Here is an 11601-nt window from a genome sequence, read left to right on the forward strand (position 1 = left end):
AATATTTACTTTCAAAATATCTAAAACATTTCTATAATAAGATCTTACAAAGCAAAGCGTTTGCTTTACTTTTTGAGTTTTAATACAAATGTCAAACCTATTTTATACTTTTACTCTTTGCGATGTTCACTTTTGCTTTTGACACACGTTTGTTTTCACTTAGTTAACATTTCACTAACTTTAATTGTTAATGTTTATTTTTAACATATAGAAATATTACCACACTATTCTTTATGTGGAAACCTCATTTGGGACACAATATTTTACGAGGTTAATTCTGAGGTTAGTTGCTTCTGTTGCTATCATGATTGAAGAAGACAATAAAACTCTATGGTGTGGAAATCTATCCGAACAAGTTACAGAAGAGTTGCTTTATGAACTTTTCTTACAGGTAAAATAAGATTATCATGGTAATTTGTATGTTTTGAGTCAAATTCTTACACTATTTGAAATTCGCAGGCGGGACCACTTGAAAAAGTTCGAATACCAAGAGAAAGAGACGGGCGGCAAAAGAATTTTGCATTTATCACGTACTGCCATGAAGTGTCTGTACCTTATGCACTGCAATTGTTTCGAGGTACAGCATTGTTTCATCGGACGTTAAGTTTGCAGAGTCGAGGTCGCGTAGTGCCTTTACCTCCACCGATAAGAAGTTACGGTCTAGAGCCTACTATAGATTTTATGTATCAACATAATATCGCAAATCAATTTACACATATGACGGAAAGATTAATGGATGAAGCTCAGCATATGATTCAGTATCCTGTACAAAGAAATGATTATAATGATAAATTAACAATTGCTAGTTTACAGGGTAATTGGTCTCATAGACATCACCCTTATCACTCTAAAGATAAAAGCCATAAGAAAGATGTCTTTCAGCCGAAAGATAAACACAATGATAATTATAAAAGCCGAGGTAAACAAAACAATAATCGATGGAGAGACAGACGGAATAATAAAAAGAATAGTGGTTATCATAGAAGAGACTAAGAGTTAGCATAACATAAATTAAGACTAGAAGTTCTACAAGAAAATGTAGATAGAAACTTAGCTAAAATATATTTATAACAATTCAAACGCAACAGTAAAATGACATGAGCTAAAAATGAAATTTCATTTTTTATCACTGTTTGCAATGAATTGTAAAAATACATACTGAAAAGCGATATTGCAATCAGAAACCATTTATTGGATTTTTATTATGAAAACATTAAATGTTGGGTACAATTTTAACTGTTAAAAAGTAATTTTAAAATTACTATTTTGATGTAACATTTTATTTTAAAAAAGAAGTAGTTTTGTTTTTTATTTACTTTCTTTTAACTATAATTGACAAAGTACTTTTTGTGCAATTGAAAATTTAAATAAAATATTTTTATTTAAGCATTTAAGCTTGTTGCTGTTCCGATAATTTTGTTCCCATTTCATTTCCTCCTATACTTTTAAATTCATCCTGAAACAGAATACATTGTTTTTTATTGTTCATTCTATATGCCAGGCGTAGCCAACAAGTCAATCGCAACAATTAGTTTGGTTGATTATAGCAAGGCAAAAAATGTAAACTCAAAAACCATGTTAGAAGATGCTCCAATCACAGAGTTTCTTTAGTAAACAATCTTTGGTGTAATGAATGGCATCCCTAATATATTAAAATAGGTAATTGTTAATAATTTAAGGTTAACTATATGGTACCCATAATTTTATAGCCTTTAAAATAAATTTGTCTGACATATTTAGTATTAGCTGTCGCCCGCGACTTCCAGGCTATGCTCTATATGTATGCCAAATTTCATCGAGAATCGTTTAGACGTTCTGGATACCTTCTAACAAACATCCACCCGGATGGATAGATATCCATCTATCTGAACATTCGGATTTATAATATTAGTAAGATTTGAAGAATACAAACGTTTATCTGTAATAATTTTTCTGGTTTTGAAAAATGTAATAAAATAGCATACTTACGATTCTGTTGCTATATTTGTACATAACATAACCCATGATTTCATATATGAAGGCTAAAGATACTAAGTACAGTGAGACTGTTATCACTTTTTCGTGTATTCCAAAGACGTCGGAGAGCAATATTTTGTACACCAGATAAGTGCCAAGGCATCCTCGGAGCAATAGGAACAACACTAGGTATGTTATTTCCACCATGTAATACAAGTAAGATTCATTATATCCCCCATCACGAAGAAACCTGTTAAGATAATAAGAAAATAAGTCAAATTAGTAAATACACAATTAGCATTTGAAGCAATTCGTAATTTGGGTCCTTCGAAGTGGGTATACCTTGCTTCTTAAAAGTTAGATCGCGCGTTATTTTAGTGTACAACTCATCGCATAACTATTGAGGCCAAGTGTAATATAGAAAACAGGATAAAAAAACATGGCATTGCGCCGGTATCATAATTCCTTGAAAGTGGACATCGCATAAAAACAATGATTCAAGGAAGCTATTCATAAGGATTTGAATAGAATACGTACCATCTTGTTTGTAAAAGGGGATTTGTGACCTCTAATAATGCAATGGTGCAAGCAAATGTACACCCAGTGTTCTCCATGCTAAGGTACATATTTATGGCGATGATCGAGCACAGGTGATGGCAGAGCATAGTGTAACTCTTACTCCAGTACAGCAAGCACCAGAGGAAGTCAAATGTGAAGTAGCCCCACGACCAAAACATGAGAGCGTATTGCCACCAAGATAGTCTCACTGCAAAGTTCCTTAAGTAATAAATAAGGGAATTAAACTGTAAGGCGCTTGATTTTTTGTCTTGATAAGACTGCTACATGGGTGCTTACAATCCAGTTCCAAATCAGAACAAAAGATATCCACCACCTCTCCTAAATTCCAGTTTTCAACACATTTGATATATAAGGGTTAAAAAAATCAGTACACTAGCAGCACTTTCCAATTATCAAATCATACTAAAGATTGACTAGATGGATAATCCATATTGAGAGAGCTCCGTGAGGTCTTTCATTTTCTTTTTGTGATATAATTAGAGGCATTAATTGCAAACTTACTTGTTAAAGAACATCGCGTTAGTTGGTTGATATTGCATTGTGCTAGACCTACACACGCGGCCACGGAGCCGTGGAGCAAGGTGACCGCGCGCGAGCACCACTCTGGACTGCGCTTCGAGTCAAACGCCAAATGAAGGTATAGCCCGGTCCACAATAGGAACGATATTAATTTCGTCAACGATGTTGCTGATAGTTCGGATTTTGCTTCCATTCGTAGAACCGGTTGGATTTGGGATTTAAAATGTTTAGTTTGTATTCATTTGGGGGGTGTGTTGTGGGTTGATTTTGTAGGTTTCGTGTGATCACATGACGGATTTAGTATTTGTCAAATTATGGAATAAGTTTAAGTTTTATATAAAACAAATCTATATTTGTTTATGCCTCGTGACTTTTTTTGTAAAAGATAAATTCCACTGATATCCCCAATTCGATAAAGGAATAAAGGTTACGTCGCGTCGCTGATTTTAAAAAAAGTCTTGGAAAAGAGATGAATATCGCAAATATTATTGGTGGTGGTAGCAATAATAGTGCAAAATGCTTGGGAGTGGTGTGGAGGGTCTCAAAAAAAAGTGCATTGGTATTTTAGCATTATTATGTGTAGTTTCTGTACGGGAAGGTATGGAGTATTTATTACATAAGTTGTCGTCATATCGTAAAACATTTTATTTATTTATGTTTTTACAAATGTTACAGCTATAAAAATACCTTTCGCACAGTTCAGTCATTTAATAAATCTCTTTCCCCTTTTTGCGTTTCCGTTGTAGCACAGAGCGATTTAAAAAATAAATAAATTGTATCAAAAACAAATAAGGCACAATTCAAACAATTCACGCTACTTAAACATCAGTTGAGAGATTCTGTACATCTTGAACTTGTTTTATATATTATTTACATTGTAATAAATTTATAAGACATTCATTTATAAAAAAAAAATGTTTAAACGAAAATGATAAATATGATATTTACTCTCAATATTACCGGCAACGAAGTTTATCAACATATTTCTCTATCGCTCTATATCTAGTTGGCGGCATAGCGTCTTTTAACATTTGAGGAAACCGTGAGTCCTCGGCGAGTGCGATCCAGAGGTGCCTCGCGTGCGCCCGGGCTTCCGCGCTCGCGTCGCCCAACAGTTCCCCTGTGGCGCGCAGCAATAGGGTTCGAGGCTCCACGGGCATGTCCAGCATGGGTGACGCGCCGTTGTGCCGCACCAACGCCGCCAGGGCCTGCGCCGCCGCCGCTCGCACAGGCCCCGCGCGATGCGCAGCGCCTCGCCGCGCCAGTGCCACAGCCGCGCGGGCTCCCACGCCGCCGCACGCAATACGCCGCAACGCACTTGTCGCATCCGCTCGTAAGAACCTGTTCACGTCAGCGCAGCGCTCTAGCAGCGCTCCTGTCGCTTCGTCTAGCTCTGGGTCAAGCGTGCGCCCACGATGTTCGAACAGAGCTCCGAGAGTAGAACACGCCGCCCTGGCCACTTTAGACCGCAGCGAACGTACATGTGTGGCCGCGGCGCGGGTCGCCGCCCGCCAGCTGCTGGCGGGAGCGCGCGCCGTTATATCCATAGCCATTTGTTCTGTTTCTATCAAACCGGTCACGATAGCCTCCCAGTCTTCGTGTCGCGCTGGCATAATACATTCAGCGAGCGCAGTTCGTACATCCCGCTCACCTAAAGATCGTCTCCCGCTGCTTTCGCGGGCCAATTCCGGCGTTAACCTAGCACTTTTTATTGGGCTTGAAGGTTCACTTTTACTTTTGGAAACAACTGAAGATTTGCCACTGAGTTGTTCGAGCTCTATAGATTCAATGGTTTCGACACTAGATTTTTGTGCTTCAATCGTTTCTTTGACGCTATCTGTGGGTAGATCATCTGTTTTTATTTTTTCGCTACGAAGCGAAGGAGTAGATTTATCTGATACATCCTCGATTTGTAGCGAAGGCGACTTAGGTGGTGTTGGTACACTATCCTCCTGAGCTACTTGAGTTTCATCCTTTTCATCGTCTTTATTTTCAGGAAGTTTGTCCTCACTCTCGATTGGAGTTGCGACAGTGGGTGTCGTCTCTTTCTCATTAGCCGTATTAGTTAATGAGCTCGAGTCTCTGGAAATGAAAAGAAAACAAAAGTTATGCACGACAATCTTTTATTTAAAAACCTTGGTCGAATAGTGTCAGGTATTCCGTGAGAGCGTAGGCCTATTGCGTCAAGTTATATCGTGTAATATAGTTTAAGTTGAGGAGGGTGTTACCGCGTATGCGGGGGCAGGTCGGCGACGAGGTCGGGCCGCACGGACGCGGTATTCCGCCGGTGGGAACAGCAGCAAAGTCGCATGCCCACTGCCCGCGGCCGCGGCGCCTCCGCGACTGACTCACTGACACTGACTGACGCGGCTCGACCTCCCCGGCCACTCGACACCCCCTGTCTACTCCGCATTCAATCGCTCTATGTGGGCGTGTTGATGAACTCACTACAAACACCACTACTGCTATCGCCTGCATATTATGCAAATAACCTGACTACAGATATGCGACTGCTAAATCGCTAATGTCAAGTTTAACTAACGTTGGTTTGATAACTTTAGTACGAATTTAAAAAAAACCTATTTAATATTTTCTTCCTAAGCTTACGTTTATTGTAGAAATTACTGAAATGTTAACTGATCGGAAAATGGTAAACAGTAGGAGTAGTTTAGTTTTCACAAGAAATGACCACATTTTTAATTGTAGAAAATGTCCTATCTGGGGCATGCCATGGGCGTCGCCAGGGAGGTAGCGAGGGGCAGGCAGTAGCCCCTCTAGAGAAATAAAATATATAGACATAAAAACTACTCCCAATTAGACTATATCAATAGTAGCCCCCCACCCCCTCCCTAGACTTAGCCTAAATAATCAACTGGCGACGACCATGGGGCATATGGTAACATATTATATAATGGGGGTCATTGTTACTTATACTATGAATTTGTAGATGTTTATTAGCCGTTAAACGTCTCGCTAACCCAATTCGAGATCTATTAGCTGATGTTTGCCCGTTTGAAGTGGAACGATCAGGCGATAGCAGTAAATGGGTCGTATTCAAACGCCCTCAATGGAAATCGAGCTGTTACTTCGACTTTTAAATGTAGGTCAGTGGTGGCACGCAATTACATTTAGTGTTACCGTCTATTAGTTTTTTTAATACGTGCGTGCTAAATACTAATATAAGCCCCTGATACGTTGCCGTAGCCAGTCCAGATTAACATCACATTGTATTAATAGCGAATAAACCGTTGTAAAAACCCAAACGTCTGGATTAGCGACCTACTGACCTCTTTAAGTCAATGCAATTTGCACATGTGGTTTCGTTTTTATTGGAGCAAATAGTGAGAAGCTACCAGTGCCACCTATTGCTCCCCAAAAATCTCACAGTCTTTGTATGATCGGAAGTCTATTCATGGATCTGTTAAGGCGTGGCAAAGGACAAAGTTTAATTTTTGCCCTTAAGTATCTATTGCGTAGCGTTGCTACGTAACGCTACGTCCAAACTTTAGCCCTTTCTTAACCTTCAGTCAAGTCTTTTCTTTGAAAGACTTGACTCAATTCGCCTTAAACATTTTCGTATTCCATTAAATAGTCATGTGGTTATATCGATTAAATTGGGGCTGACACCTATTGTTGACAGTGATTAGCATTTTACATTTCGATGTCTATAGAATTGTATACTGGAATTTACAATAATTTTAATTCACACATTCAATCATTGTACATTATTGAGATTTTTATGCATTTAAAATTATTATCATACATGGTAATGTACTCTATCACTTCTATCATGTATGAATAATCTCAGACATAGATATTTTATTAGTTATGACATATTCCGGTTGTGAACAACACCCACTTCTACTATGTCTACTATGTCAGCTGAATTAGTTCTCATTGTATCAAGGTCGGTCTACGCTGTAAATGTTACGACAATTCACATCATTGGTATAAATTATTGCTTTTAAGCGTAGACCGGCCTCTCGTGGTTTGACGCGAATATTTAAGGTTGCATAGTGCATATTCGGGCTATGTTAACGTTGATGATATCGAGAGTTGTTGGTATGAAACATGTCTTTAGAAATCGCGCTAAGGATTAGGGTGGGCGTCGTCTTTCTCGCCAGTGTTAGGTGTAATGAAAGGTGACAACCCTACGAGAAGCCCACATTTAATGGTTCATAAAGATACATGCACAAATATATTTAAGTCACGTTCCAGGTATAAAGAATATGTTGTTACTCCACGTTTCAATTTCAAGCATGTACTTGATTTTATTCAATATAAATGGTGATTAACACAATCACGGTTTATCAGGCTTGTTAACGAATAGTTAATCCGGGGTTTAACGAAAGTTTAGTTTTTGATTCGCGATAACATTTATCTATCGGACTAGGTAATTTTCTCTATTTTAATAAAAGTAACTAGTTAATGATGCATAAATAACGTGAACTTTGAAATTAATTAAGAACAACAAAAACATACTTATCGCTTAATTCAATTGGGGACAGAGGCTTCATTATTACATCTCTGCCTTGTGTAACACCTGAAACAATTAATAAGTTATCCTGGTATAGAAGTTCTCATATTTTTATTGGTGGCTCGGAACATCATGAGAGTCGCTTCGCGGAACATTGTGTTACAGGTAGCGTGGCGTAAAATTAATGCGGGGAACACTGCGCAGCATGTTATTGGCCTTGAGCCGCCAAGATATTTGAAAACATGTATACAGTATTTATTCGATCGAGAATTCATCAGGACAGTTTCATATCAGGTTGAAATGTTCAACAATTTATTTAGATAAATATAATGCGTGATAATGTAGCTTACCAGGCAATGGAGCTGAGTCTGGCAGGGGTCGTAAACGCCGTGGTTTAGTCGGCGGCGCTGCGGGTGGGGTCGACCGGGCACGTCTCGTGGGTACCGGTAGTTGGGAACTTCTGCACAAGTTTAATTTATATCATTTAATTATATTTACTTAATGATTTTTAATAGTAGACCTTTCCTTAATTGAATATAATTGAATTCTTACCTGCTGAAGTGACTGGGTCGAATATTTTCAATGGGCTTATTCAGTCTTTCGCGAAGCTGTAAGTAAAAATGTTTTTCATAAATTAAAAGTAATTAATTTAAATTAAGATCTTAAGTTCGCAAATTAACATAACCTCAGTAGTGTCTTACCTGTCGACAAAATGCATCCGCGCGCATGGAGCCGGCCAAACGACGTCGTACAGCTGCCATTACGGCGGCCGGTCCTGCAGCACGCGCCAGGCACAACGCCGCGCGCAGTTGCGCTGACTCCGCTTGCTTACCATCGCGCAACTATACATTATTACCCAGCTTAAATATCTCTAGATACGAACTCTACATTCCATTGTGACAAGTACACAATGGAAATTACCTTACAACAGGTTATTCAACTTAGTAGTCATAAGGTCAGACTAACTCCACTTTGAAGATCAAAATGAGGATTTACAAAGCCAAACAGTGCAATGAATTATATATTTGGTTCTTGTTGAAGTTTTTTTGAGACTCACCCCAATCATATCAGAATCGAATATAAGGTCAATGAGATGGTGCAGCGCGAGTCGCTGCAGCAATGCATGCGGTAATGCTGCAGGCGGCGGATCGCGGGCTATTCGCGTTATTAACGCTGGGAGTAGCTGCCGCGCGCATGAGCTGCTAACGCCGCGTACTAAGGCACATACCGCGCCCTCTGCCGGCGCCCGCGTAGCTGGCACCTGCACTCAAACAGAAGACTTCATCAAGACAATGGATTGATTATATATCTACAGAGCTCTTACAACGGAAATGACGTAAAGTTATACTCGAATCTGAAAAATAATTTGCTTCAAGCATTAACCGTAACATTAAATAGCAAATTGATTGAATCTCTGCTAAATGTACCAAGGACTAATAATTTGAAACTTTACAATATCTACGAAGTATTACATAAGAAGGTAACTGACCGCGTCGCTCAGCGCCCACATGTGCTGGACTAAAGATAAGGCGGCGGGCTCAGCTCTACGCACGCTACCTGCCTCCAGGAGCGCGCTGTGTAGCTGATCCGCCGCCCGTACCGCCGCTATCCAGTTCTCCTAACAAGGTAACATTTATAACAATACACATGATATCAAAAATCTACTAACGTATGCGTGTTTGAGGTGCGGTAGCAGTTTGGTACTAATGTCGGTACATCAAAACATCTTCGTGTTATTGGCCATGTCGCATCTATCTTAAGATTTTAAACTCACCGTATTGTGAAGCTGATCGCAGACGTGTGGTGGCACTATATCCAGCTCCTCCCAGTCGTAGCGGCGGCGCAGCGGGGACGCAGCGCGGGGCGACAGTAAGAGTGACTCGGGCGGGGACGTAGCCACCAAGTTAAGCACGAACCTACGCCATATTCTCCTCATAAGTAATTTTTTACTGACTTGTGTTAACGTCTAAATAACTAACGCAAATATTCAATGCGGTAATAGCCATAATAATTTCCTGTGTAATACTATAGTTATTTTATACTGTAATTCCATGGAGACAAAACAGACCTCGTATCTAATTCTAGCAGCCCACGCTCGAATAGATTGTGCTGGGTCAAAGGATGCGAGTTACGCAGATTTGACTAGTAAATTGCTTAAAGTATCTAGCCTGATTGCTTTTATGTTTGTAAGTAGTTACCTACGTAATGGTACGATGACATCCATTGCGAGAATAAAGCAATTTGGTGTAAAATCAACGTTTGTATTTTTAACACCATGATAAAAACATGCTTTTAATCATTTCGGATGTAGCTTGAAGAAATTCGACGTTGAGGTAGGACTTCTAATGACCCTGTATGTTCGATTATTTGATAACATTGTTTACTCTACCCCGAGTTATAACTAACTTATGTGTGTTTGTTACTCACCCATCTTTTTCTATATGTACTCTAGTTTGTTGTCTTCTTGGAGAGACCGAAGGACTGCGCTGAAGATTGTGAAGCACCTCCACTTCCTTGTGCGTTTCCACAGGACTTGGTATTTTCTCAGGTGATCGCACTTCAGATAATGTCAATGCAAATTTAGATGTATCCCTAGATTTTGCATTTTCTCCGTCAGTTTTCTTGTTGAAATAATCGTATAACTCGCTTAGTGATTTTGACTTTGATTTGATTGTGTTATTATTAATCAGATCGTTCTGTTTGCGTGTTCGATTATGAATCACAGGCAGTGGTATCGCACTCTTTTTAGAATTCGTTCGGAATTCTCGGTCAACTGTTTCTCGTTTGATTTCGTTCATTTTATTAATAATATTTGGGGTAGTCGGTAAAACAACATCGATGCTTTTTTCCCGCATCGTGGAATTATGATTGGTGTCTTCTTCACTAGTTATATTATCGCTGTCAGGTGTTCGGATTTTAACGCTCTCTCCGCCGAACCTCACTTTCTTAACAACAACATCGGAATCTTCTGATTCGTCATCGCTATACTTTAACATATTGCGGTCGATGCTATCATCGTCATCGCTCCCCGTGTTTTTCTCTGACTCAGTCTCGTTTTGTTCCAGCACGGTCATAGTGATAGCCGTATCAGAGTCGAACTTTATTTCCGTCTCTATTATTACCTTTCCATAATTGTTCGTATAATAGGGCATTGCGTAAGATTCCTCTGACGAAGAATCGGAAGGGAAACGTATAGGGGCTTTGAAATTATTATTGTTAAAGTTATGATTCATTTTCGTATGTTGTGAATTACGATTGCCGTAGCTTCTTCTAGGAGCGTAGTACACATCGAGAGAATCTTCGTCGAACTTATCGCAGAGTACACGAAATTTTTCCTGCACCTTGGGATCCAGTCTTGAAAAGGCCAACATGTAATCTCGAGGTCCACAGATTCTCCGAAGTTTCATAAGAGAGCGCAGGGCGACATCTCTGTGTAAGGATTCAAAAAGTTTATCCCCTAAAATATTGAAAACTGGAAACATGTCTAGACCCGGGTTTCTACGTTTGAGGATAGCCATCACAGACGGAATCGATAGAACTAAACCAGTTATAACGTTTACCTTCGTATCAAAGCCCGAGGAAAGGGGTCTGATGTTATTATAAGAACATTTATCTATAATAGCACTAGCAGCGCATTCTGTATCTTCGCAGTATGTGCAAAAAACTTTAAGAGCGTCCAAGGCAGCTTTCCTTACGTTTGGAGAGCCGTGTCCCAAATTGTCGATGACTTGATCGAAAGGAAAGGAGAGAGCGTTTCCCGACAGCGGTAGAAGGTCGGCGAGTACTCTGAGGGCGTGAAGACGCACTTCCCATTCAGGGTGTACGAGGCGGTCTCTGATAGCGACATAGAGCAGATCGACGTCGAGGTCGGGTGGCAGCGCGCGCGCCCTCAGCACGCGGTCCCAAAGCGGGGCAAGCGGTGGCGGCGGCGGCGTGCCCGGCAGCTGCATGGCGCGCGACTGCCGGCAGGGACCGCGTGCCCGCCCGCGCCGCACAGCGCCGTTCAACTGGGTTAATGATCGGACGGTAAGCCACGCCGTCTCTGACCGATCGAATCGATGGCGGTCTAA

The 11601-nt window shown here is 40.2% G+C and overlaps 3 protein-coding genes across 3 annotated transcripts; 1 reads left to right on the top strand and 2 right to left on the bottom strand.

Annotated features, from left to right (window-relative positions):
* The first annotated feature begins 130 nt into the window (after positions 1 to 130).
* On the top strand, positions 131 to 1389 carry LOC106124147 (RNA-binding protein 7). Its single transcript, XM_013320619.1, has 2 exons — positions 131 to 391; positions 460 to 1389. The coding sequence occupies exons 1-2, from the start codon at positions 305 to 307 to the stop codon at positions 991 to 993; spliced, it is 621 nt and encodes a 206-aa protein (XP_013176073.1). The 5' UTR covers positions 131 to 304; the 3' UTR covers positions 994 to 1389.
* LOC106124136 (transmembrane protein 136) lies at positions 1293 to 3356 on the bottom strand. The gene is made up of 4 exons (XM_013320608.1): positions 3037 to 3356; positions 2494 to 2722; positions 1969 to 2206; positions 1293 to 1456 (listed from the first exon to the last, which is right to left on the bottom strand). Exons 1-4 carry the CDS (start codon positions 3245 to 3247, stop codon positions 1391 to 1393), a joined length of 744 nt encoding a protein of 247 aa, XP_013176062.1. The 5' UTR covers positions 3248 to 3356; the 3' UTR covers positions 1293 to 1390.
* A 654-nt stretch (positions 3357 to 4010) lies between these two features.
* Positions 4011 to 11482, bottom strand: LOC106123404 (uncharacterized). Its single transcript, XM_013319692.1, has 9 exons — positions 9959 to 11482; positions 9306 to 9447; positions 9021 to 9149; positions 8589 to 8792; positions 8233 to 8373; positions 8084 to 8139; positions 7882 to 7991; positions 7537 to 7597; positions 4011 to 5136 (listed from the first exon to the last, which is right to left on the bottom strand). Exons 1-9 carry the CDS (start codon positions 11479 to 11481, stop codon positions 4011 to 4013), a joined length of 3492 nt encoding a protein of 1163 aa, XP_013175146.1. The 5' UTR covers position 11482.
* Positions 11483 to 11601: the final 119 nt, after the last annotated feature.

The sequence above is a fragment of the Papilio xuthus genome, unplaced genomic scaffold (genome assembly GCF_000836235.2).
Source record: "Papilio xuthus unplaced genomic scaffold, Pxut_1.1 DF828952.1, whole genome shotgun sequence".
Classification (NCBI taxonomy): domain Eukaryota; kingdom Metazoa; phylum Arthropoda; class Insecta; order Lepidoptera; family Papilionidae; genus Papilio; species Papilio xuthus.

Excerpts from the sequence above, each read along its gene's own strand:
- LOC106124147 (XM_013320619.1), top strand. The coding sequence starts at position 305 with ATGATTGAAGAAGACAATAAAACTCTATGGTGTGGAAATCTATCCGAA. Across the intron at positions 392-459 it reads TTTATGAACTTTTCTTACAG|GCGGGACCACTTGAAAAAGT; the intron begins GTAAAATAAGAT and ends TGAAATTCGCAG.
- LOC106124136 (XM_013320608.1), bottom strand. The coding sequence starts at position 3,247 with ATGGAAGCAAAATCCGAACTATCAGCAACATCGTTGACGAAATTAATA. Across the intron at positions 2,723-3,036 it reads AACGCGATGTTCTTTAACAA|TGAGACTATCTTGGTGGCAA; the intron begins GTAAGTTTGCAA and ends GGAACTTTGCAG. Across the intron at positions 2,207-2,493 it reads CCCCTTTTACAAACAAGATG|GTTTCTTCGTGATGGGGGAT; the intron begins GTACGTATTCTA and ends TTATCTTAACAG.
- LOC106123404 (XM_013319692.1), bottom strand. The coding sequence starts at position 11,481 with ATGCAGCTGCCGGGCACGCCGCCGCCGCCACCGCTTGCCCCGCTTTGG. Across the intron at positions 8,140-8,232 it reads CGGATGCATTTTGTCGACAG|CTTCGCGAAAGACTGAATAA; the intron begins GTAAGACACTAC and ends TTTTACTTACAG. Across the intron at positions 7,598-7,881 it reads AGACTCAGCTCCATTGCCTG|GTGTTACACAAGGCAGAGAT; the intron begins GTAAGCTACATT and ends TAATTGTTTCAG.